The sequence below is a fragment of the Exophiala oligosperma genome (genome assembly GCF_000835515.1).
Source record: "Exophiala oligosperma strain CBS 72588 unplaced genomic scaffold supercont1.10, whole genome shotgun sequence".
In the NCBI taxonomy this organism is placed as follows: domain Eukaryota; kingdom Fungi; phylum Ascomycota; class Eurotiomycetes; order Chaetothyriales; family Herpotrichiellaceae; genus Exophiala; species Exophiala oligosperma.
The window spans coordinates 648146-672902 of record NW_015622827.1 but is presented as its reverse complement, the minus strand read 5'-3'; the positions used below and the strand labels follow the sequence as shown (position 1 = coordinate 672902).

The following is a 24757-nucleotide window of genomic DNA, read 5'->3' as shown; positions in this document are numbered from 1 at the left end:
TCCTGGACAGACCAAGCGGCGGCTGCGGTAGAGACAGTCTTAAATCACATAGGCAAACAAAGGTGTAGGCCCTTCAGCATGTTGTAATCAATCCGACAATGCAAATACTTTGGAGTGCGAGCTAACTCGGCGGAAACGGGGTATGGCCCAGGTTACGGCCGTGTTATTAACGATATTGCAGACCCAGTTCCCTCTATTGGAAGCTGTGAAAATCTGAACGACAATTCTCAGCGTTGAGGTCACCGAGGATCACACCAAGCGCTTCAAGACCCCGGATGAGCGCGTCTTCTGCATCTTTCCGCGTTTAATTCAATGAGGTGAAGAGCGCCTGACTTATCTACGGACAATGATTGGCTTCGAGTTGTCCCAGTCACTCGATCTGTAGACGTCTCTGGGCCTAACAGATAGTCGAGTATCTACGAGACGGTTTGCTTCCAGACTCGCGGCACCGAAGCGGATCCCGATGTTTTGACCAAGAGGGACATCAAGGCCGATCTTTTGACCAAGAGGGACATCAAGGCTGGAGTGACGGAGCTTGGTGTGACGATCGATCCAGCAGACAAGGCCGGTCAAGTGCTTTGTATGTGGTGGACCTTGGACGAAGTAGTGATCGGTTTCCAGATCGTGCAAACCGACCCGCCATACAGATTGCGTACTCAACCATGTTGACTCTATAACTTCGACGCCAAGGCGAACATGTGGCCGGATGCCAAATTTGTCAACAGTGTCGTTCAGATACTGCAGGATTTCGGGCTGCTCAGCAAAACGCTTTGACCAGTTTGGATTCGGGTTGAATGAAAAAGAGTACAGATGTGAATCAGCGTCACAGCCCACGCCAGGATAAGTGTTCAAGAACCAAGTACCGCCCGCAGACTTTTCACGCTCGTAGATGATGAAGTTCCTTTGGCCGAGATCGAAGCGAAGTCGTGCTGAAAGAGCAATGCCGGCAACTCCGCACCCAATGACGATGAGTCGGGGTTCGTGTGTAGATGCCATATTCCTTCGCAACACGCCGGTGCTTAATTAGATGACTGTCTCGTTCATGCTTCTCACTCCTGCGGGCATAAATAGGTCTGTTGTTGCACTTTATGGACGTCCATAATTTCTCCTGTCAAGTGGGGTACTCCAGCAGTGAGGAAGATAGGCTATATGCCTTCGGCGTGGTTATTGAGTATTGCGCAACGGTAATTGGAATCAGCGCCCTCGGCAGTGCTTTAGGTACCAACACAATGACAACGTACTGACCAGTTATCCATGACCTGGCACTGACTGCCACTTAGGACATGTCATCTGGGTCTACACTGGTCCTGGGTTTGCTCCACACGCTAGGAGTGAAATTCTAGAAGAAAACATAGTCTCTGTAATTGTCTCTAATGAAAGAACTTGTCTCAAAACAGAATATAGTCGAGAGACTACAGTGAAAATTAAACTATCGCTATAAAGTGAGTCAGAGCGTGAAGTGAGAGGGTGAGAAGAAAGCGAGAAGAGAGTGAGTCGAGAGCATGTCGTCTTAAAAGCGGCACCGTCTGCATGAGCGCGTGCCGAGAGCTTGGAGCAGTTCGAGTTCCCTGAAGCGGATTCAATTTAATGCAGAGAGATCAACAGGTCTGTTCATTCATAGACATTTAAGGTAATACTATTCTCTGTTTGCCTATTTACTTGTGGCCTTTCATATAAAATGTTTTTGGCATGGTTCGTTGTAGATCTGTTTGTGATGATGTTATATCCAATGCTTCGGCATTATAGGCGTCGAGTTCTGGGACACTTTCGGGAGCCCGAAATCAAACGACCGTGGGCTTGGGATGCTTTTGTTCTGCTCGAGTTGCTGCATGGCCAGGTCACGCTCATGTCGGATCGCGTCCTCACTTTTTGGCTCGTCTTCGGTCTTTCCAAGTTTTCGGTTGAAGGTAAATTTGAATTTCGATCGTCGCCTGCCGCACCACAATAACAGCACAAGAAGCATGGCGAGACCTGCCATTCCACCAAGGACACCACCAGCGATGGCTCCGGAATGTTTGGAGGTTGAGGACGAAGATGATGGTTCAGGGCAGGCACTCGATGTGGCACTTCCTGTCGCGGAGGTGGATGCGGAAACAAGATGGATTGTTTTGGTGGTTGGAACAGTACTTGAGAGGGTGATGCTGGTCACTGAGGGTGTGTGTGCAGCACCAGAGGCCAAGAGAGATCCTGAATCTGTTACAGATGCGCCTGACGTATTCGAAGCATCACTCTGGTTGACATTGATAGCACCAAAGGTAAATTCGGCACTCGAGATTGAAGGGGGAGCATCGGTCGAGGCAACAGTGCTAGTAGCTGCGCCTTGCAGCACAGTTTGAGTGACGGTGATGGTACTTGGAGGAGCACAAGGATCCTGTCTTCGCCATAACCAGGACATGGTAAACAGTTTGTATGTAGATGTTCGTGTCAATTATGTGGCTTATTGAAGGGAGCCAGGGAGGAGGTTCTGCTATTGCAGGCTGCTTTGGCAGGATACATGGCGACCCAAAGAGCCCATCACCAGGGGTGAACATATATCTGATCATTGTCATTTTCGAAGCACCACTCACCTTTGTCCCCAAGTTATTGAAACCTTTACAAAACAAACAATCATGTGTACAAAGGGATTCTAAATTTGGTCAATTGGGTACATAAGTGTAGCAAAGACAGCTCTATCGCAGTTTTCTTTGTTCTGCGGAATTAGCCACCAATGGAGATGGGTTAAGAGACATTGGAATTTTCATGAAGAAAGGAATGAAAATCGAACTTTTGTGTTGTAGGCTCATGCACACAAATGCTACGAGAGTACAATGAGCATGTTGCGATATTTCCCCCATGTACCGGTTAGTGTGTGGATGCTTTGAGGGAAGGAAGAAGTCGCAACAAGGCCGGAAGTGCTTCCAACAAGTTAGACGTGGCATGCTGGATGTAGGGCCACAGCTGGAGGATGGACGACTTGGGGGATTTTTACGAGTTCGAATAAGTCTGTCAAAATCGTGGAAGCGCACATTGACCTCCCTCGATAGCGAGCGGGAGCAGCCAACCCACAACCATCCAAGTTGTGAGGGAACGGGATGTGGCGCCATCCTCCTGTTGTAGGGGCCATTGCGCTACTGCACGTCAGTGACAATGATGAGCTCATGTTTTTTTTGTCTTGTGCATTCGGCCCTCCTTTGACACTCGCCCCCCTTTGGTGCTGACTTTTTCGATGTGAAGTCGAGGATGACACAAGATCAAAGATTTATATGATTTGGTGGGTTTCGTGTTCTCGACCTTTTGATGCAATGCGAGTAAGATGACGGTGCTGTCCATTCGGAGCAAGATGCAAAAAGGCATCAAAAGCTAAGCTCTGGGATGAATCTTGTGGGGTAAACAACGCACGGGTGACTTTGAGATCTCGGATCATCCGAGGGCTGGAACTAAAATAAAAAAAAGTTTCCCGGTGGACTCTCAAGGCATCATCTTAGACAAGATATTTTGATCGTTCGATAGTGCCAGCCCCGGTTGGACCACTAATGACCAGTAAGCCCACACCAAGAAGCCATCGCCTCCCCTGGGAGATCAACGGCCACGAGGGGGCATCAAAAACGTGAGATGAAGATCTCTACAACGGCATGACAAGCTTGGATTGTAAGGAACGGGCATGTGGCAGCACGACCACGATCCTCGAGGTTGAAACCTCACGGACTACGAAGTAGCTTGTGCTTTGAAAAAGGGACCTTTGCTTGTAGGAGGGGCCCTCTGAGAAAAGAACACAAATCGTATAGATTCTCAAATCCACATGTTTATGACTTCGGGAGAGCAGCAGGGGATGCTAACCGCGGTAGAATGATGATACTTCGGATAAGTCAAAAGGGAAAGCGCTCTCCCGTCCATTGTCCGCATCGACCATGTGATAGCTTACGTACCAGGGCAAGTAAATAGTACGTGGTGGCGCAAACGCCAGCTGGAAAGCCTTTCTTTGGTAGAGCTTTTTGACAGGGCCGCAGTATCCGTACAATAGGTTGGGACAGCTTCCAAAGGAGGATGCGAGTGGACACCAACTACGTCTTGTGTGCACTGTAGCTGGGTTTTACAGAGTGCCAATTTCGTGGCTTGAGATTCATTCTTGGTTACTATCCAGCTAAAAATGTCGAAAGAGTTTGTGGCTTCATTTAGCTTCAGGTGTTTTCAGGCTATGACCAAGGACTGCATGAGAGGCTTGAGAAGAATTGCAAAGAAACACGGGGACAGTCTAAGAACAGCAAGATGCATTTTACAGGCCTTGTCGCGATGAGGAAAGGCGGACATACATCGATGCCTGGAAAGGTGTGTGGGGAACCTGAGTCGCGTATCTGCAGTAGTGTGTGTCCCTGGCTAGTGGACGGACGGGCACGGGGACGGGCATGAGGCTACGGAGTTGTAATAAAAATGGCCTACAATAATACTTCATAGAGGAGGGAGAGGCTGGTTTGGTCGTCATCAGAATCCTGAGGCTGGCTGAGGGTATTCAAGATTGCCGGCAAGAATGTTGAGAACAGCCCAGACTGTTCATTCCGGAATTCTGGACAAGCAGACTTTGAGATCACACAAAGGCAGAGTGCTCGAGAGGTGTTGACACCCAAGACAAGAACAGTCGATAGTTCTAGTAGGTTGCTGAACCAGGTCGATATGACCAGGGCATATCCCTTCCAAGTGGACTGATTGGCCCTTTGCTCCTTTGTTATTCCTCCCAGACGAAATTTCGTTCACGAAGGAGGCCACAGGTTGAAGGTCCGCCAGCGCTACCAGCCGTAGGGAGTAGAGGCCCAGCCATTTAGCACACGTCTTACCAACGACGACGTGCCTACCCAGGGTATTTTAGCGCCAATGTGGTGGCTTATTTTTGAATGCGACCGCAACTTTATCCATGTCCGTCGGAGGCCTGGTATAACGCCACGAACATCATCCCGTAAGTGTGAGGTCGTAGGCAATAAAGTAGCTGTTTTCGAGATGCACCTTGATTCACGTCCGAGAGTGTCTGTTCAAGATCCTCTGAAAATTGAAATTTTTGTCTCGCGCCGACTTTTGAGTAGCTTAGCAACATTGACTGCGCTGTCGGCGAGGGCGAGGACGAGATGCAGGGCGAGATGCAAGGAGGAGGACGAGTGACCTGCTGGCAAGGGAGAAAAGATTGTCTTTCCGCGTAGTTGAGTTTACAACTCGCATGGATGACGCAGAGACAAGGAGTTTGACGTACGAAGGACAAGAAAACGCAGTGCCAATGGGTCCAAGTGGCCAACGGTGGCGTCGGGTACGAGATGCAAGCGAGTAGCTGTAGATCTTTTTGCCCCAAACCGAACAGTGGAAGCGCCATGTTTTCTCGCTCCCTCACGATGTTCCTCGTCCTGGCCGATCCGCTGCCCTTGCCAGCATTTTACTCTTTCTCCATCCTCGTACTTTATGTGGTGGCCATCTGGCATGGGAAAGATGCGTGAAGGCTAGTACAGATTTCTCCAGTTGCCTCTGAACTCCACCTGTCTCCCACATCGTGGTGCTGTATCCGCCTTGAGGAAGTTCGGACCACACCCTTTGTGAGTGACAGGCACCGCACTCTCGTGACTGGATGTTCTTTCCTGCCACCCAGCCATGCATCTCTTATTCGCCCGTGTCGACAAGGGGTGCAGGAAGTCAGTCCTAGACAAGTGCAGCCATCGGTTTATAGCTCGTTCGAGGTGTGACAGAGAAGGAAACTGATAAACACCTCGCCATTTCTTCGTGTTTTCTTCTGCCTCGTCCATTGACAACCTAACCAGTAGTCGAAACCTGCCTCCTTCCACCATCTTCAAAAAGTAGTCGTTCGATTGGCATAGAGAAGCATTCTCAAGGCCGAGGGACTTGCGTTCGCTCACACTGGACCCTCCATCCTGCCCAAAAATCTAACTCATTCTCTGTCACCCTGTCATCTACTTCGCTTCAAACCCTTCTACTATTATCTTTCGAGGAGCACATCTCCAACACACTGCCCTTTGTCTCATCTACCGCACACCAGACATCAGTATCCAGCTTCCAGAAAGCAAAAGCCATCACCTCAGATCAACAGCATCCTTTCACCAGTCAGGAGGCATATTCGATCAACTGCACATTTACTCAGGACTCGCACACAATGGTTCTCTCACTTACATATCGCCGCCCGGCCTATGTGTCTTCTCACAGCTCTATTGACTCGGAGAAGCCAGCTGAATCGATCAGCTCAGGTACCAGTAGCCAATGTGGCATTCCTGATGCTCTTTCGTTCGACAAGATCATCAGTGGTGGAACATGCCCCGTAAGGTTCCTTTCCTTCGTTTGTCCTCGCATGCAAACTGACAGCTTTCCAGCCTGTAACCCTGCGTGAATTCATGGACTTCCTCTGCTACATCGAGCACGATGCAGAGAACCTCCAATTTTATCTCTGGCATCAGGATTACTGCAAGCGCTTTTCGGAGCTTCCCGAGAGCCAGCAAAGACTGGCACCGGAATGGACCGCAGAGCAAGCATTGAATGAAAAGACGAATGCTGAAAAGGAAAAGCTGCCTAAAAAAATCCCCAACAGCGCCACCGCTATCCTGAAAGGGACCGATTTCGATCCGAATGCCAAACTCGGAGTGCCTGAAGTTGTCCCAAACCCTTTCAATACACCTCCCCGGACGCCATCTGCAACCATCGCCGACCGTGACAGCATCGCCCCGTCGACAGTTGGCTACAGCGAGGACGGCACCACCCTACGCTCCGGAACAACCGATCACAGCAGGAAAGCCGAGGCCGCTTTTGAAGAAGCTGGAACCTTGCAACCATGTAAGAACAGTCCCACTATACCAAGAAAAGCTCTGACAGGTTCATAGTCACCATTCAGCCTTACCGCGAAGAGATCTCGAGAATCATCGCCATCTATATCGCTGAAGGAAGTTCAAGAATGCTCAATCTCTCTTCGAAAGAGAGAACCGTTCTCCTGAAGGCGTTATCTGTCACAACACATCCGTCAGCCTTTAGAGACGTCATCACCACCGTGGAGTGGTCCCTCAGACGACAGGCTCATCCCAACTTCATCCGATGGACAATCTGCAATGGAAATAAACCAAGACAGACTTTTGCTCAAGGCCTGGGTGTTGCAGGGATCGTTGCTGGCATTGTATATGCCATTGTCATCACACTCAGCTCGGTCAATCGTGGTTGGAGGGCTTTGGCATTCCTCGGTCTCTTCATTGGCATCGCCACCTTGTTTGCGGGATGGAAGGGCATGTGTGTGGTAAGTTGATCCAGCCTCCGCCGTCATATGATTTTGACCGATATTTCAGGTCTTGCATGGCATGCACCATCGACATCTCCGTCCATGGGAACTCTTCAACGACGACGATGAGGCTTCCTCGGATTATGCGTCGAAAAAGGATTCGTTCGATAGCCTGGGATCTGCCAATAGCTATGAAGATGCTCCCTGGGTCGCCAAATATGAAAAGCGCAACATCATCCGCAAGATCTTCGATCGTGAAGTCTGGATCCGAGAACCGGCGCTCCGTCAGATACAGGACACTATTTTCCTGCAGGCCATCATCACCGCCTTCGTCATTTCCGCTATCATAACTGCCATCTTCCTGGCTGTAAGTCGTCTTACCGCTGGGCTATCGTCAACGCTAATGCTCTCTTAGGTGCCTCGTGGTAATTACTTTTAAATAGTCAGCATATCTCACGACAAGCACATACTTAAATCCAATTTCGACAAGCCAAACAGTATGCATTTGTGAGACATGTTTCGAGCGGATCGCGGGCGAACCAGTTTGCATGTTCAAGTGTCTATTTGGGCGGAACAGGGTATGGCATCTACAATATCAAGGAGAATGAAGTGAAAAGGGGGAACAAACATTTCTCAGTCAGAATTTCGTTCAAGTCGCGATATCTCGGTTAGGATCGTGTGCCGTCGCTATCAGTAAAAATACCCTTGTTGGGAGTAGGAATGGATTTTCATTCAACATCGTGATCAGTGTCTCCTCGGGTCTTCTTCTGCATTAGAACCACTCTCAACATACGGAGTGAGGAGTTGCTCAGTAGTTTCTATCCAGATACTCCGCCAAATCCAAGAAACCAATTGTCGGGTATGATACCCGATACGATGGTCGCGTAGAGCGGTGGGGCAGGCGCGACCGCGTTCTGTGAAAGTGAAGCGCAGCCTAATGAGCCAACATTGATCGGATTAGTGACGCCAACTTTTGCACTCTGAAAAAAGACCACTGTGAGCCAACTCGACGAGATCGTCAGGCCTATCATGGCTTCCCGTGTGAGTCGCAGGTCTCGAGCGCTCGACTCTGACGATGAGGACTCGCGACCAAATACACCCTCATCAACCGCGCCAAACGATAGCAAGCGACAACGCCAAAGATATGCACATTCCCCGGAAGACGATGACGAAGACGATGAGGTTCCCTCTGATATGAGCGCTACGCCGAACATTACACTGAAGCCCTTACATCGTCGAAATCGACCTAATGATGTTCAGAGTGACTCTTCAGGCCGGCAAAGTCGGCATCAGCCGGGGGCTATTGTTCGTGTCAAATTGATCAACTTTGTCACCTACACTTCTGCAGAATTCTATCCTGGACCCAATTTGAACATGGTCATAGGACCAAATGGCACAGGAAAGAGCACTCTAGTGTGCGCAATTTGTCTTGGGCTTGGGTGGCCGCCCTCGGTTTGTGCTGTTACCCGACCGCATTTTAAGTTGGCTCACGTTTGATAGTACCTTGGACGCGCCAAAGATCCGGTCGAATTCATCAAGCACGGATGTCGAGAAGCATCTATTGAGATCGAACTCCAGCGATCTGCCGACTCACCTGAAAACCCTATCATTACCAGAGTTATCAAAAGAGAAGGGAGCAAATACACCGTCAATGGAAATGCTACCAGTGGCCGACAAGTTCAAAAATTGGCGAATTCCTTCAACATCCAAATCGACAATCTCTGTCAATTCCTGCCACAGGATAAAGTGGTGGAATTCGCACAGATGAGTCCGATCGAACTCCTCGCGAGTACCCAACGAGCTGTAGCAGGTCCTGAGATGACGTCGATGCACGACGACCTCAAACGATTACGCAGTGTCCAGAGCGAGACACTCAACAAATCCAAAGCAGAAAAAGAGCGACTGGCCAATCTCGAAAATCGACAAGAACTGCAACGAACGGAAGTTGAGAGGATGCGTGAACGAGCATTGGTCAAAAAGAGACTGGAATGGATGGAGAAATGCAGACCCCTCGTAGAGTACGCCGAGTGCAGGGTCAAATACAAAGAGGCCAAGCAGAAGGCGAAAACAATGACTCAGGAACTGAAACGTCTAAAGGCTATTTCTGCCCCCACTTTGAAAGACCTCGAAGCAAAGAGAAAATACGAAAGAGATGTCAGGTCCTTGAAGGAGAAGCGGAAGAAAGATCTGGCGGTGAGTGAAAGAAAGTGTGAGGAAGCAGCAAAGAAGATCGCCGAGACGCAAAGCACTGTCGACGATTACAAGAACAGACTGGAGGCCGAGAGAAAAGTTCCCGGCGAGAAGAAGGTGGAGATCAGCCGCAATATGAAGGCGATCGCAGAGTTTAGACAACAGAAGGAACAGGTGCCACCAGCATTTGACGCTCGTGCCATGACCGACGAAATCCTGCAAGTGAAGAACCGACAGAGAGCCGTGGAGACTCAGAAACTCGAACTGAGTGAGCGCAAAGATGTTCTCAAGACACAAGGACTGGAGGCCAGGTCACGACGTGAGGCACTAGAAAAGACCCTTCGTGATATGCAGACAGAAGCTGGAAAGCAGGAATTGAAACTCAAAGAAACTTCAAAAGATACCTTCAAAGCTTGGGAATGGATCCAACAGAACCGCGAGGAATTCAGCGCGCACGTGTATGGTCCTCCCATCGTGGAATGTTCGCTCAAAGACCCCGCAATGGCTGATGCTGTCGAGTCTCTCCTTCAGCAGAATGATTTCAAGATCATCACCGTTCAGAATAAGGACGATTTCAGGAAGCTGCAAGACAAGCTTTCAAAAGGCCTGAAACTACACGACGTCAGTCTCCGGGTCTGCCCTCCTGCTAACTCTCAACAGCAAGCCCATCGTCCCTTGAATCCAGAAGAGATGGCGAAGTTTGGCTTGACTAGCTGGGCGATCGATCACCTACAAGGCCCTGCCCCTGTCCTGGCGATGCTATGCGCGGAGAGAAACCTCCAACGCGCCGCAATGAGCTCTACAGAACTTAGTCAACAACAGCATGACCAGCTCGCCGCAACCTCAATAGCCAGCTACGTGGCCGGGCGAAAACTCTACCAATTCATGCGCCGAGCTGAATATGGCACTGCAGGAACCTCGTCTCGTGTAGGAGATCTTCGTGTCGCCAAAATGTGGACAGATCAACCGGTGGATATGGGAAGACAGGCGGCGATTCAACGACAGATGAATGAAGTTTCAGGAGAAGGAAAACTCCTGTCGACCGAATTCCACAACCTCAAGGCAGAGATTGTCCGACTTGATGAGCAAATAAAATTGCTAGCAGCGGAAGAATCAGCCAAGCGATCGGAAAAAGATACAAAGCAAGCTGCCCACGCAGCTTACAAAAAGCTTGACGCACAGATTGCGGAAAAAGAAGACAAGATAAGGATCGCGGAGAAGGCATTGGCCGAGTCCAAAGAGCTTATGAAGCGACTGAACGACGGATTGGCCAATGCAATGGTAGAAAAGACGAACGCAGTCCTTGCTTTCGCCTCTGCTGTAGGAGTTGTCAAAACCAAATCGTCTGCACTGCTCGAGGCTGAAGTATTACACGTCGAAGCCAGTTCCGACTTTACATACTTGACCAGCCAGAATGAGCAGATTGTCCTTGCGATCAGAGAGAAGGAGAGAGAAGTGGCCGACGCAGAAAAGGTTCATGAAACACATCATGAGCGAGCGAGAGCCCTTTATTCCGCTTGTCAAGGCATACAGGCCGAAGCTCAACAGCTCCAGCAAGATGAAGATGACAACGGGTTCATGGAATTGATACAACATATGGCCGATCAAGTTAAGACTCTCGAAGCTCTGGAGGCTGAAATCGATGCCGAGAAAGCCAAACTCGAATTGACCGAGGGTGGCAGTACGAATGTCATCAGGGAATATGAGGACCGAGCGAAGTTGATTGAAAGACTAAGAGCCAAACTCATAGACGATGCACAACAGCAAGCTGATCTCAAGCACGGTATCCAAGAGATTCGTGGCAAATGGGAAGAACGTCTGGAGGCTGTAGTTGCCAAGATCAACGAAGCATTCTCCGACTCTTTTGCGAGAATCGGCTGTGCCGGTCAGGTTGCTGTCTACAAGGCATCTTCCGAAATGCCTGCCGACTGTACGGAAGAGAACGGGGGCGCTGACAACGGACTCGATTTTGCGAATTGGGCTATTCACATCAGTGTCAAATTCCGCGAGCAAGAGCCGCTCAGTCTACTTGATAGTCATCGACAATCTGGTGGAGAAAGGGCGGTCAGTACGATATTCTATCTCATGGCCATGCAAAGTTTGAGTCAAGCTCCTTTCCGAGTCGTCGATGAGATCAACCAGGGTATGGATCCAAGAAACGAGCGTATGGTACATGGCCGGATGGTGGACATTGCAGCAGACGATGGTGGTAGTCAATATTTCCTGATCACTCCCAAATTGTTGAGTGGTCTGAAATACAGACGAGGCATGACGGTGTTGTGCATTGTCAGTGGTGAGAACATGCCATCAGCACGCGTACAAAATGAGAAGGGTGGATGGATCGATGGCCCCAAGGTTGATTTCAGATCATTTTTACAAAAGGCCCAAAACCTTGGGCACAGAGGAGCCGCTCCAAATGATCGAAGGGTTGATTCTGGAGTTGGCTTGAGAGGCTTCGAAACCACGAGTCGGTTTACACCGGTTGGGGCATGATGAGAGCAAACAATAGGTTGCAGAGTTGAAGATGACAAGTTATGGATTGGGATGATGATGATCATCATGACGACGATGGTCCGAGTTGGGTTCTTGAGGTACTACAGTATACGATTAGTATCAAGACAAGCATTTCTGAGATGCTTGTTGATAGATAGTGCTTGGAGCATCGTGCATAACCTACCGATTACTCCGGAATGCGTTCCCGGACTCTGCCAGTTGAGGTAATTTGATGCCAGTGACTGTTGCTTCAGCCGAGGCTTCATACCGGCAAGTGTTGATGATATTGGTTTAGTCTGGTGGACTTTGTCTACGTACTCCGCATTTTCCTCTCCATCCCCAACTCTCGATCGTCTCTACCCGGCCATCGACGCCGATATAGCCGTGCGGAATTGATAAACTCGTCATGTTTCAAATAAATACTGTACTCCGTATTCGTAGGAGAGGGTACGGAGTGACTAATTACCTTACTGCAAAGTTATTGTACCGAGGGAAGATGGCAAGCATCTGAAAGATCACACACAAACACTTTACACACACGTTTTGATATCTTGGGAAATCCCCCACGTTCCGTCGAATGGCCTTTGTGAACAACCATCTCTGAACGTTCCGATTTACCCTCTTTTACATTTCTCTTTATCCTTACGGTCTTCGAAAGGGGTGTGAGTACGAAGTACGGACAGGTGATTTAGCTTGTGTCGAGAGATATATCCGGACAGTATCCGTATTAGGGGGAGACACCTTTTTGTAAACCATGGTTCTCTTCAAAACTCCACATCCGGACGTCCAAGGTATGCTTTTATCTACTTCTCATTTCGTTTCTGGTCATGTTTGATCTCTGTACGTGGAGTACGTGGAGGAGCCTATTGTCTAGGAGGGTGGAGGGGGGCCAAATTCACACTGAGAACTCGCCACTGACAAAGACTTGAAATTTCTCAACAGTACCCGACGACATCACGACTTGGGAATGGGCGTTTGAGGACAAAGGTCATTCCCCTCTTTATGACGAGTCGTCCGGACCGCTGTGTGGTTACATCAACGCCGACACGAAAGAAAGATTGGATTGGAGAGAGGTCAAGACCAAAGCCACGCAACTACACACGGCGTTGGTCAGAGAATATGGGTTTCGACCCGGTGACACCGTTTCGTTGTTCAGTACCAATACGATATGGTACCCCGTCGCCATGTGGGCGGTCGTCAGAGGTGGTGAGTGTCAGACTCTTTTTTTCCCCCGCTCAACGCCGTCGATTAAATGCAATTGTAACCACTGACTCTTTTTCCTCCTCGCGACGCAAAACAGGCGGTAGGGTCAATGGTGCGAGTCCGGCTTACAACGTCGAAGAAATGACCTACGCCCTCAAAGTGGCCAAGACCAAAATCTTGTTGACCTTGCCGAAAAGTTTGGACGTTGCTTTGGCGGCGGCCAAAGAAGTCGGCGTCCCTGCCTCGAGCGTCTTACTTTTGGAAGGCAGGGTGGATGGGTTTCGAAATATACAAGATTTGATGGAACGGTGTGAAGAGCAACAACAACAACAACAACAACAACAACAAGAACCTCCTTGGACCATCCCCAAAGGAATGACCAATGCAGACGTCTGTGGTTATTTGAACTTCAGTAGTGGTACCACGGGACTTCCCAAGGCTGTGAGTTGTGTCTTTCTTTGTCTGGGTTTCTAGAGACGCCGATTCCAAAAAGAAAAACTAGCTAACAACGAGCAATCTCACTCAGGTCATGTTGAGCCATCAGAACATCATCGCACAGTGTCACCAATTGAAGCAGCTACAGGCCGCTGGACAGTATAAGATTCTGGCGGTGATGCCACTATTTCACAGTACGTGTATACATCACCTCGCATGACCCTTCGGCTTCTTCCTTTCTGGGTGGAGAGAGACCGACAATCCATCCCTGAAGGAAAAATATGTACGTGCGAACCAACTGACATGAGATTGAAAACAAAACATGAATAGTCACCGGAGTGGTCCGTTTCTGTCATTACCCGGTTTTCATGAACGGCGACAGCGTCATGTTGCCGGCATTCACCATGGAGGCCATGCTCCGAGCCATCTGCGAGTTTCAAATCAAGGAACTGATCCTGGTGCCACCCATCATCATTCGGTTGGTGAGGGACAAGATCGTGGACGCTTACGACCTTCGACACGTGGAGAGGTGGTCTTCCGGTTCGGCCCCCATCTCTCCCGAGATCATATCGCTGTTGCAGAAAAAGTTTCCCTGGACGGGATTCAGACAAGGGTACGGGGCGACCGAGTCGACGGCCTGCATCACCGCGCACCCTCCCTCTCACTACGACTACAGGTACGCGACGACGGGGGGCATGTTGGTCGCCAACACGGTGGCCAAAGTCTTGGACCTGACGACGGGGAAAGAGCTGGGCCCGAACCAGACGGGCGAGATATGCGCCAGGGGCCCCCAGATCGCCATGGGTTACCTCGACAACCCGACCGCCACGGCCGAGACCTTTGATCCCGAGGGCTTCTTCCACACGGGCGACGTGGGTCACTTTGACGACGAAGGGCTGGTGCACATCGAAGACCGGATCAAGGAGATGATCAAGGTCAAGGGGTTGCAGGTGCCCCCGGCCGAGTTGGAAGATTTGTTGTTGGGTCACGACTTGGTCGAGGACTGTGCCGTGCTCGGCATCGCCGACGACTACGCCGGTGAGAGGCCCAAGGCGTACGTCGTGCTGAGGAAGGGCGTCGAGCCGACCGAGGCCGTCGGGAGGACGCTGTTGAAATTCGTCAAGGAGAAAAAGGTGAGGTACAAGTGGATCGTCGAGGTCGAATTCACCGACCAGGTGCCCAAGAGTCCGACCGGAAAACTGTTGAGGCGGATCTTGAAGGTCAAGGATAAAGAACCGGGAAGGAAAGCTGGAGTGAGGGTCAGAGATGACGCTGAGAGGGCAAGGCTATAGTAGCGTATAAGTGGTATCAGGAATCCCTGAAAGAAAGGAAAGACGGGGTTGTGGGTGTGATGTGCCACGACAAAAGATTTAGACGTGATCGATGGTTGGGATTTTAGATACGACAAAGAATCTGTATGCCATATAGTGGAGTGATTCGCATTAGATTGGAGTTTCTCTGTTGAGATTTAGGGTCAGTACAGACAAACACAACATCCTCTGCCGCTATGGTCCATCCTCATGTTGTTGTTCGTCAGGGACGTCTCGAGCAGGAAGGAAGAACCATTCATCAATGACCTTTGGTCTTGGAACCGGCTTCAAATGTTCATCCTTGGGTATGTCCAAATCGCCGGGATCTATTTGAAAGGGTGATTTGTCCACTGTCACGTTCGTGCTACGGCCATTCATCAATCCGGTCAGTATAGCCGAAAACAAAGCACGAGACCGGAGTGGAAAAAGTTACCAACTAATCTTGCCTGGTGAGCTCTTTCCAATGATCAGATTATCCCAGGCACGTCGACATTCGTCAATGACACCGAGAGCGAATCTAGGGCATTGTGAGTAGACTGTTCAGTGCCCTGAGGTAAGAATCCAGGAACTTACTTCTTGTTCTGGAATTTGCCATCATATGCAAAATCGTTGGGAGGGTTCCCATTTGGAACCTTGTACAAACGAAACCATTCTCGCGTGGCCGTGAGGAACCCAGGCATGAGTCGTTCAACGTCTCCGATGTCGTGCATGTCCTTGGCCATCGGATCACGCACGTCGATGACGATGAGCTTCCAGTCCGTCTCTCCGCCGTCGATCAGCGCCAGGACACCCAACACCTTGACCTGTTTGACCTCGCCCGTATGAGAGACGGCTTGAGCAATGTCACAAGCGTCGATCGGGTCATTGTCGCCTTTGGCGTTGGTGTCGGGGTTCACGTAGTTGGGATCTTCCCAGGTCTTTTGCAGAAGCAGTTCAGCATGAGAACATGAAAAGAAGAGTCGAGGGGGGGAGTTGATGCAAACCTGAGGTAGAGCACCGTAGTTCCATATGTATCCGTGGTGCGGGTATCTATTCCGGACATACCTTGGGATACCGTCGGGTTGATCTTGGTGGATTGGGTTCAAGGTTTTGTTTCTTGAGATCTGGGTGAAGAGGCGTCAATGACCCGCAACCGTCAGTATTCCAATAGTCATGTAAGTCGTGAGTATTGATGGAGGAGAACTCTGGGGGTTACTGCTCTGATCCTGTCTTGCCTCGACTTGCGACACGCTTACTTCGTATTTCTCATTAGTCCACCTTGGAATCTCGACCACCATGTTGAATACGTGGTTTTCTCGGTCTGCGTACAACGGAATGTCATGGAAGGGAGAGATAGGGGATCCATTCTTTTCAACGAAGACGCGGAAATCGGATGTTCGAGGGCGGCCGTGGGTTCGAAGGGTATAGGGATTTGGATACGTTCGAGCAACCATTGTTTACCATGTAAGTCTCGAGACCACACACAGTCGGAGGTTTCTGGGCTGACTTGAGGTTTTGCTGCATCGTGGTATACAACCACATGAGTCCCAATACGAGTACATCTTATCTCCTCGTGCACCTGAAACACGAGCATGACGTATTATGTGGGATGCGGTCCCATGGCGTGTGATGATGCTGGTTGTGAAGCGAGGAATTAAACGTCATGCAAGTGGCGAGAAGCTGCGTACCGTAACGAGGGGCTGATGAGTGTATTGCATAGGCCCAGTATTTCCCGGACACTCCAAGCTTGTTAGAAGTGTTTGGGGTGCGCCTAGAGTTAGTGCCGGGGATGCACCTTCTAAGGGGGTCATTGTAGAAATAATTGGCCACTAAACTGATCGACCCGCCTATCCGAGGCCTGATTGCCCTCTGACTTTGATGACCTCAATCGAAGGTGATACAGTACAAGTACGAACAGGAGTACAGAGTACTACATGACGACTAGGCCCTGACCGCGATTTTAGTCTGACTCTTACAAACTCTGAGACGCTTACTTGAGATTGTAGTAGTAGCTCTTTTCTCAACGACATCCTACACACCGGGCAGGATGATTTCAGCGGGTTATGGCCGGTCCAACATCTACAGCTTTGATCCACATCAAAAAGGAGTCGGTCGTTGTCGAAGCGGAAGACTTACAACCTCACGAGCAGCGAGATGAAAGCGACAAAGGAAAAGAAGAAAAGTTCAGAGAGCTGTCGACGCGACAGAAACTCCTCGCCATAGTCCGATACAGCGTGAAACCATTTTCTGACAGACTCGACCCCTTCGCAGCTCTGCCCGTGAACCTGGACCGTCTGCAAGAACACCTCGTCAGCTTCTACCTGCTCTACTATCCCAAAGCAACCTATGGCTTCAGTTCACGACTCCGGCCACATCCAGTTGCCAGCAATTTCTCCATTGCGCTGACAACGCCAGCTTGTTTCCAAGTCATCCTGGCTCGGTCTGCACTGTATCGCATCGGGTTGAACAAATATGCTTCGGAACGCGAAAAGGACGAGTTGAACATGGCAGTGATGAGGCACAAAGGTGAAGCCCTCAAGATGTTGCGGGTCCTAAGCACCAAGGCAAGCCCGAATCGAAAAGATGACCTGCTCGCCTCGATCATCAGTTTGGGCACATTCGACAGGCGGACCGGTGCCAAAGATGCAGCAGGGATGCATTACTCTACGGTTAGACGCATCCTCAAATCAACCGGCGGGCCTCTGGCTGTCGGTTCAGTCCTCCTGTCTCGAGTCATGTGTTTCTTCGAGTGCATATACGGGACGAGTCCGGAAAGCTACATCTGGGACGAGTCAGACTTGGACAGACTGGTCAAGGGACTGAACGGCTTCTTGTTCGGCCTCTGGGAGCTCTGGAAGTCACTGTCAACGATAAGCGGCCTCACAGCGGTGACATCGAAAACTGCAGGACCGCCACGAATACATTCATTCGGACTGCAGCTAGACTCGAGTCTGCTCTCGCTCGTCGAGCGTCGGCCACCTTTGGACGCCGAACTCACTCAACAAGGTCGGCTGGAAATGATATTCCAAGTGACTTGTCTGCTGACTTTTGGTATGGTGACCTTGGATAAGGCCGGCGACTTCCGGAGCCTGCAAGAGTACATGGATGGTGTTCACAAGCAGGTAGACGACCTCCACCTGACGGGCCAAAGTTGCAACAACGTCATGTGGCAAATCCAGGTGAATGACCATAGTGCGGAGCATAGCAAGAGGATATGGAAAGCAGCATCATATGCCTGGGTGTTGAAACATGTCTCATACAATGTCCAGGTGAGCGTGAAGGAATGGCTGTTGGCGTTCTTCAAGGGTGAGCCGGTGACTGAGAAACAATTTCGTCTTGATCCCTTTCATTTCAGTTATGCCAATTGAAGGGTACGGAGTATTTATTGGAGTTTAAATATATACCCTGTACTTTGTTCAATCCATGTGGGAGGGTTAGAAAAGCCAGATTGCTGGAAATGGCATTGATATCGAACCCAAAGCGACCATTCTACGTAAAAGATGTCGTGCTGATACGGATAGTAGGGCAGTGTCAAAAGATTTATCGATACGAGATACTCCGTAAGTGGCGCTGTGACCACCACGAGGGGAGGGAAGAAAGAGAAATTTCTAATTAAAGCTGTATGGCTAATACGGAAGAGGCTAGTGTGACTTACCAATTTACAGTATTTACCTCGTATTAGTATCGGTCTGGGCTGTCGGGGTCTAACCTGACTAAGCCCGGATATTCAGGTACGAGGGCAATTTCACTTGGCAGCCGTGACATTTGACCTAAGAGAGGGAGAGAATTGTTCCGGTAGAGTGGCATTGGAATGGGAGCTATTGTAGGGGGGGAAAAGCTCGAGCCTCGTCTTTTAGTGAAACCCGTCCCGTAGCCAAGGCCACTACTACTCGTGTACTTTGTTTTTCACATGGCTTTTGAGATGATAGAGGAACTAAAAAAAGTCCCTACAGTGTGTATTCGAAAGGAAGTAGACAATAAAGAAAATGCTGTATGTAATAAGTCGTAGTACGGGGTAGGTAGGTAGTCTCAGACGTATGGAAGATTCGAAACGTGTGGCAGTACGATAAGGTATTGTAATGCCCAATACAACAAGCCCAAGCCCCTTCAGCCTTTCAGCCCCGTCGAGAAACCTCCACCCTTTAATTTCTCATCCCTCTCTGTCACGCACCACCTGACGCCTTCTGCCGCCGACCAACCTTGTTCCCTTTCAACCCGCTATCAGTTACGCTCCGTATATTCTTCTTCGTTCCTCTAGAATGTCCTTCTCTATTGTATCACCGTGAAAAAGAGATTCCTCAACCCTGGGAACAGTTCCTCTGTCCTTCTCACTCACTTATCATGTCCTTCGTTTAGAAAAATCCACTGTTTCAGTATCCGTACTCCGGAGGTACCTTTTTTTCTTCCAAACAGGTGCCAGTCACTCGTTTTGTTTTCCCAGTTCATTTCCACCTGTACCGAGTACAAAACAAACCGATCCTTGTCAACCCACCATACAATACTCGAATACACCTCGTGTGCAAGCTCCCCACGAAAGTCCATCGTCTCCCAGTTATATAGAGTTACCACCTAGGAACGAACAATGGCTCCTCAAGGTATGTTACATCTTCTTCTCGCGTACCAAACAAAACGAGATCGACTGACCAAAAGGTTTCGCAGATGGTGTCGCGACCATCTATGGGGTCCCCACGAAATACGCATCGCTCTTGACCCTCGTCATCCAAAACTCCTCTCTCGTCCTGATCATGAGATATTCCCGAATCCTGCCTGGCCCGAGGTACCTCAGCTCGACCGCCGTGGTGTTGTCGGAACTCCTCAAATGTATAATATGTCTCACCGTCCACCTACGCGAACAACGGTCCCAGTCGCAGTATTCCAGACTCCCCTCCTTCGTCGCGGCAGACGACATGGGCAACACCGCATCTTCCAACCCGCCTTCTTACACCCTCCACCACCTCTGGGCCGACATCTTCAGCGTCAAGAGTGGCTTCCTCAAACTCCTCGTCCCCGCCGTCCTATACACCCTACAGAACAACCTCCAATTCGTCGCCGCGTCGAACCTGGACGCCGCCACGTTCCAAGTGACGTACCAATGCAAGATCCTGACCACGGCCTTGTTCGCCGTGCTGATGTTGGGTCAGACCCTGTCGGGGAAGAAGTGGTTGGCCCTCGTGATCCTCACCGCCGGTGTGGCCTGCGTCCAGATCCCCTCCGGGAGCAGCAGCACGCAAACCACCACCACCCGTCAGGAGGGCAACTACATGCTCGGGATCGTCGCCGTCGCCGTGGCCTGCCTCTGCTCCGGCTTCGCGGGCGTCTACTTTGAAAAGGTGCTCAAGGGCGGCCACACGGCCTCGATCTGGGTGCGCAACATCCAACTGAGCATCGGCTGCCTCGCCATCGCCCTCTTCGGCGCCTTCGTCTGGGACGGCCGGGCCATCCGCGCCGAGGGCTTCTTCCAGGGCTACAACCCCGTCGTGGTCCTGACCATCTGCACCCAGGCCGCCGGTGGGCTCATCGTGGCCATGGTCATCAAGTACGCCGACAACATCCTCAAGGGGTTCGCCACCTCCTTGTCCATCATCCTCTCGACCGTCGCGTCCATCTTCATCTTCAACTTTGTGCCCACAATCTATTTCCTTTTCGGTTCGGTGCTGGTCTTCTTGGCCACCTACCTGTACAGCATGCCCGACACACCGAAAGCGATCGACTCGGCCGACGGCGACGGCGCCGAAAAGTCCACGGACACGACGACGACCACCACCCCGACCGTCAACGTCGAAGATTACGACGGAGAAAAACCCTCCGCCCCGTCGTCCACCACGAGAAAACCGTTCCGCGACGAAAGCGATCTCGAGTCCGGTGACGAGAGCCACGACGGTGCCAGCATCTACGACCCGGACGACGGGAACAAGAGCCGGAACTTTTCAAACTCGTTGATCAACAAGTCGATCCCGACGAAAGAGAAGCAGGTCTTGACGGAACTGGGTCACGTGGGATAAGCTCAGCCCTTGCGTCTTTCTCATGCGACGCATCTCCCGAATCTTGTCTACGATGAGGATGAATTTTCTTTTTCTTTGGAGATATACATGGAATATCTGGTCTTTTTTGGCATCTTAGATCCAGCGGGTCATTGACGTTTACGTTTTTCTTTTTTGGCATATAGCACGGAGTCAGTCCTTGGAGGGGACCATTCAAGATTTTTCTTTTTTTTTTCTTGACGGCTGGTGGAAGGCACTTTACAGTAGCAATGTCTTTCTTGGATAAAAATCTATGATTGACTAGAGTGGATCGATATTTTGGGAATCGATCGAGTCTTTTAAATACCCCCTGATAGCTTTGTCAGGATTGCTTGGAACGGGAAAACAAGAACAAGAACAGAAGAAAAACAGATCGGATCAGAACAGACTACTTTCGTATCAAAAAGCTGATCTTTCTGAAATCATGTCATTTTGATAATACTCCGTACTGATTAACATATTGGGTAGTAATCTCGAACAATAACCTCTAACATTTGCTTTCTGGTGTCATTTCTCAAGTGACGGAATCCCCCCTAGTATTACAGAGTACTCAGTACTGCGTGTTACCAAGGTAAACCGACCTTTTCACGAGCCCACATGGTCCGATGCTCCCACTCACTGCCCCGGGGGTGCAACATGCTCGCGACCTCGGCGACCAGGGCCTTTGCAGAGTTGTGCGACCACCAGAACGACTCGAGGTTCCTCAACAAGACGGCCCAGTGTAGGAAGATCAAGAGCGCCAGAGAGTCGCCGTGGTGAAGCAACGAGACAAAGTCGGCGCCGGCCATGGCCAGCCAGCCCAAGATGTGGCCCTTGTCACCGACTTCGTTTCCACCGGTCGTCGGGCCCTCGGCACCACCTACCCCTGCATCACCAGAAATGTCGTACTTGGCGAAGCACAGCTCGAGATTGTCAATGGCACGTTTGTTGACTTTGAACTTGGAATTGTCGGCCGAGTCCGTCGCGTCGTTGAGCTCCTCATTCAGGCTCGACAGTTGACGCAGGACCTGCAGGCTGTCCTGGTTCGAAAGCTCCCATTTGCCGTCTTGGAATTCGTGGAAATGGACGAGCACGTGCGCCCAGGGGCCCTGGTAAAACCACTCCTCACTGGCGTCGATGATAGAGCCGAGGCCCTTGAGGAACTCGAACATGGTGAAGACCGCTTGCATCGTCTTGTTGGCCGGGTCTTTCTCACTCCCATCCTCGAAGCCGGGGACCGCAATGACCAGGAGCGTCGTGAGGACGGAAAAGGCAAAAGCGGCGTTGCAGTTGTCCTGTGTGATGTGGTCGAGGACCGAGCGGAACGACTGAAATGCTTCGTCTTGGTACTCGAGGGCCTTCTGGAAATAAAAGGACGACGGCGCGGAAAACATGGTCGTTTCACGACCACCGTCCATGATCATGGTTTTGTCATCACCGGACTTATCCTCGGTTGGGGGTCGTGTCAATTTGGAAATGTGTAGCGCGGTGAACGCCAACAGTCCGTACAAGAGGAAATCGTACTTCAAGGCCTCTCGAGGTACGAAACGTTTCCAGGCATTAACCGTTGCAGCGCTCTCTCGAAGTCCAACACAGCTCATGTAGGTCGAGGTCGAGTAGTGGTGCATGAGCTCAAGCTCCAACAGGTGTCTCGCTTGGATCTGCGACGACTCGGGCACAGGCGTAGTGGCTGTTTGGCGGATGTCTGGTGGTGTCGGAAGGTGGGATGGTTGTGCGCGCAAAGTTGATGATGTCGGTCTTGAACGCGGGCGTGGAGGGGGTGGGAGTGGTAGTTGAGCAGGGCTTTCGGAGGCGCCATTGCTGGGTGTGGTCTCGTCGGTGTCGGTGAGAAAGGAACATGGAAGTTGACGTCTTGCACAGTTTGCGCATACTGGGCCCATCTCGTCACACTAGAATGGCGTCCAATGTGTCAGCAAACGGTTTACAGTGAGTCTTCCTACCACTGAGAGATCGCGCGTAAAGCATGGCAAAGTATTTAGCCTCGTAACCACGACGACACAACATAATTCAACCATCAATCACATATCTCTTAGAGACGGTGTGATGTTTTGTCAACCGCCAGAAATGACGCAAAAATCGAACTAGTTCATGTGTATATGATGAGATCTTACCTTGACGCGACGCTGTTTACACTGGGCACAGCCATTACGCGACTTTTTATGCGAGCGCCTGACAGGCATGAGATATTGATCTCGGAGATCAAGCTCCTGCTGATTATTTCAATCGTCGCACGAATAGACTGTGGTTGTAGAACTAAGAGGGCGATCGTGATGAAAACGTGTGCTGTTGTAGCCCGTGGTCGGAGATTTGTGAGTGAATGAACTTCTTGGGAATTTAAAATATATTCATGACTTTCTCACGCTCGGCAACTTCCCAAAATCCTCGTACGACACAATTCTGGCTGCGACTGCCACTTCATGCAAATGATATCCTACTCTGAGCAAATCTTGCCCACATTCAATTCTACATCATATAAGGAGTTCTTGGACAGTCCTTGAACTCCAACACAAGAATTTCCGCTTGCTCTAACACCAACACGTCTCAAGCTCTCATATCGTAACCACCTCCACTAACTCCAGCTTCATCCATCTCATAAATCGAAACGACGTTGTGCACGGCTTTTCCACGTCCGTCACCCCTCAACAATGCATTGACCTCGCTCGGGTGTACGAGTGCAAACAACACCATGGTCACAAACATGAGAACAGCGTCGAAAATGTACAGAAAGACCTCGTGGGAGATCAGGTAGCCGTCGTTCCCCTGCTCATACTCAATGATGCGAAATATTGATCGCACAAGAATGAGAAGGCTGCCGCTGTAGAGAGTGTAGAGGTGTTTCTTCCAGACGGACGCCGCTCTCCCTCCTCCCAGGATTTTCGAAGTTGGAGTCTTGTTTATCCTGATGTTGAATATCATCGACACAACAATGAAGAAGCCGAAGAACAAGATTTGGACCGCGAGACCTCCGACGATGATGTTTTCACCCGTCTTGACCGACGAGGAATCTCCGGATGACATCAGACCACCACCAGAAGCCTGCATGAGGAACGACAAGACATCTCCCATGACGAAGATCTTGGTCAGCCACCGCAGCTTGATGACTGAATGCACCGCGCCGTCGGTCAATCGGATGATGCGCCCTAGTTCCATGTACATCGAAGCCGCGAAAAGTGCAGGAGCGATCAGGATGAGAAGGGTCTGGAGGATGAAGGGTCCGAGGGTCCAGTTCGGGGTTTGATGCGATGACAGGGCTCTCTGTGAATTCGCTGTCAGTATTTTCTGGTCTCCCAAACACTATCGCGAGGCGAGCCTACCCCAATATAGCCAATCCATTCGACTGCAAGCACTCAAGTCAGTATGTATGTTTTGTCTTGTGAGTGAAGGTGGAATTACAATAACCCCCAATTACGAAAGGTATGAAATACCAGGTTCTTGTCCGAAGAAGCTGATATGTATGGAGGAACGTTACTAGGGCGAAGAGAATGATGAAGAGGACGGCTCCCCTGGGGTGGTGGGTGTTAGTGAACTTTTTTCCACGTTCGACTCTCGGAAAGACTGGTCACTTACGCCATGGTTGGGTCATATCGGTAGTATACAAAGTGATCGTCGGCAGCCATTTTGAGAAAAGATGTGTGCAAAATCCTTTGCCAGTAAGTCGCACCTCAAGGAGAATGATCAAATGCAAGCAGTAAGAGTGGTTTGGCAGTTGAAATAGAAGCAAGCCGTAGGGCAAAGCCTATCTATATGTATGTATACCCTGGACACGGACAGTATTCCCCACGCATAACAATGGATTCTTCTGCACAAATTTGCTTGCTACCTGCTCGACGACATTGACCTGGCATCGCATGATGCTTGCGTATGTATACGAAAACGAGAGCATTATTCCCACCACCTCCACT

The 24757-nt window shown here is 50.3% G+C and overlaps 9 protein-coding genes across 9 annotated transcripts; 5 read left to right on the top strand and 4 right to left on the bottom strand.

The window, feature by feature from the left end:
• Positions 1-333: 333 nt before the first annotated feature.
• Positions 334-996, bottom strand: PV06_09420 (uncharacterized protein; the record flags this gene model as incomplete). Its single annotated transcript, XM_016410868.1, has 1 exon — positions 334-996. One exon carries the CDS (start codon positions 994-996, stop codon positions 334-336), a length of 663 nt encoding a protein of 220 aa, XP_016258675.1.
• Positions 997-5726: 4730 nt separating this feature from the next.
• PV06_09419 (uncharacterized protein) lies at positions 5727-7966 on the top strand. Its single transcript, XM_016410867.1, has 5 exons — positions 5727-6283; positions 6336-6792; positions 6840-7243; positions 7293-7592; positions 7641-7966. Exons 1-5 carry the CDS (start codon positions 6122-6124, stop codon positions 7662-7664), a joined length of 1347 nt encoding a protein of 448 aa, XP_016258674.1. The 5' UTR covers positions 5727-6121; the 3' UTR covers positions 7665-7966.
• Positions 7967-8254: 288 nt separating this feature from the next.
• On the top strand, positions 8255-12033 carry PV06_09418 (uncharacterized protein; the record flags this gene model as incomplete). Its single annotated transcript, XM_016410866.1, has 2 exons — positions 8255-8677; positions 8726-12033. The coding sequence occupies 2 exons, from the start codon at positions 8255-8257 to the stop codon at positions 11906-11908; spliced, it is 3606 nt and encodes a 1201-aa protein (XP_016258673.1). The 3' UTR covers positions 11909-12033.
• Positions 12034-12662: 629 nt separating this feature from the next.
• PV06_09417 (uncharacterized protein) lies at positions 12663-14838 on the top strand (the record flags this gene model as incomplete). The annotated part of the gene is made up of 5 exons (XM_016410865.1): positions 12663-12699; positions 12851-13114; positions 13209-13552; positions 13638-13740; positions 13877-14838. The coding sequence occupies 5 exons, from the start codon at positions 12663-12665 to the stop codon at positions 14836-14838; spliced, it is 1710 nt and encodes a 569-aa protein (XP_016258672.1).
• Positions 14592-16518, bottom strand: PV06_09416 (uncharacterized protein). The gene is made up of 5 exons (XM_016410864.1): positions 16092-16518; positions 15840-15959; positions 15430-15773; positions 15290-15373; positions 14592-15220 (listed from the first exon to the last, which is right to left on the bottom strand). The coding sequence occupies exons 1-5, from the start codon at positions 16287-16289 to the stop codon at positions 15052-15054; spliced, it is 915 nt and encodes a 304-aa protein (XP_016258671.1). The 5' UTR covers positions 16290-16518; the 3' UTR covers positions 14592-15051.
• Positions 16519-16717: 199 nt separating this feature from the next.
• Positions 16718-18307, top strand: PV06_09415 (uncharacterized protein). Its single transcript, XM_016410863.1, has one exon. The coding sequence runs from the start codon at positions 16899-16901 to the stop codon at positions 18201-18203; it is 1305 nt and encodes a 434-aa protein (XP_016258670.1). The 5' UTR covers positions 16718-16898; the 3' UTR covers positions 18204-18307.
• Positions 18308-19019: 712 nt separating this feature from the next.
• On the top strand, positions 19020-21348 carry PV06_09414 (uncharacterized protein). Its single transcript, XM_016410862.1, has 2 exons — positions 19020-19430; positions 19495-21348. Exons 1-2 carry the CDS (start codon positions 19418-19420, stop codon positions 20835-20837), a joined length of 1356 nt encoding a protein of 451 aa, XP_016258669.1. The 5' UTR covers positions 19020-19417; the 3' UTR covers positions 20838-21348.
• Positions 21292-23077, bottom strand: PV06_09413 (uncharacterized protein). Its single transcript, XM_016410861.1, has 2 exons — positions 22967-23077; positions 21292-22744 (listed from the first exon to the last, which is right to left on the bottom strand). The coding sequence occupies exons 1-2, from the start codon at positions 23033-23035 to the stop codon at positions 21419-21421; spliced, it is 1395 nt and encodes a 464-aa protein (XP_016258668.1). The 5' UTR covers positions 23036-23077; the 3' UTR covers positions 21292-21418.
• Positions 23078-23203: 126 nt separating this feature from the next.
• Positions 23204-24634, bottom strand: PV06_09412 (uncharacterized protein). Its single transcript, XM_016410860.1, has 4 exons — positions 24423-24634; positions 24249-24358; positions 24170-24192; positions 23204-24110 (listed from the first exon to the last, which is right to left on the bottom strand). The coding sequence occupies exons 1-4, from the start codon at positions 24470-24472 to the stop codon at positions 23397-23399; spliced, it is 897 nt and encodes a 298-aa protein (XP_016258667.1). The 5' UTR covers positions 24473-24634; the 3' UTR covers positions 23204-23396.
• Positions 24635-24757: the final 123 nt, after the last annotated feature.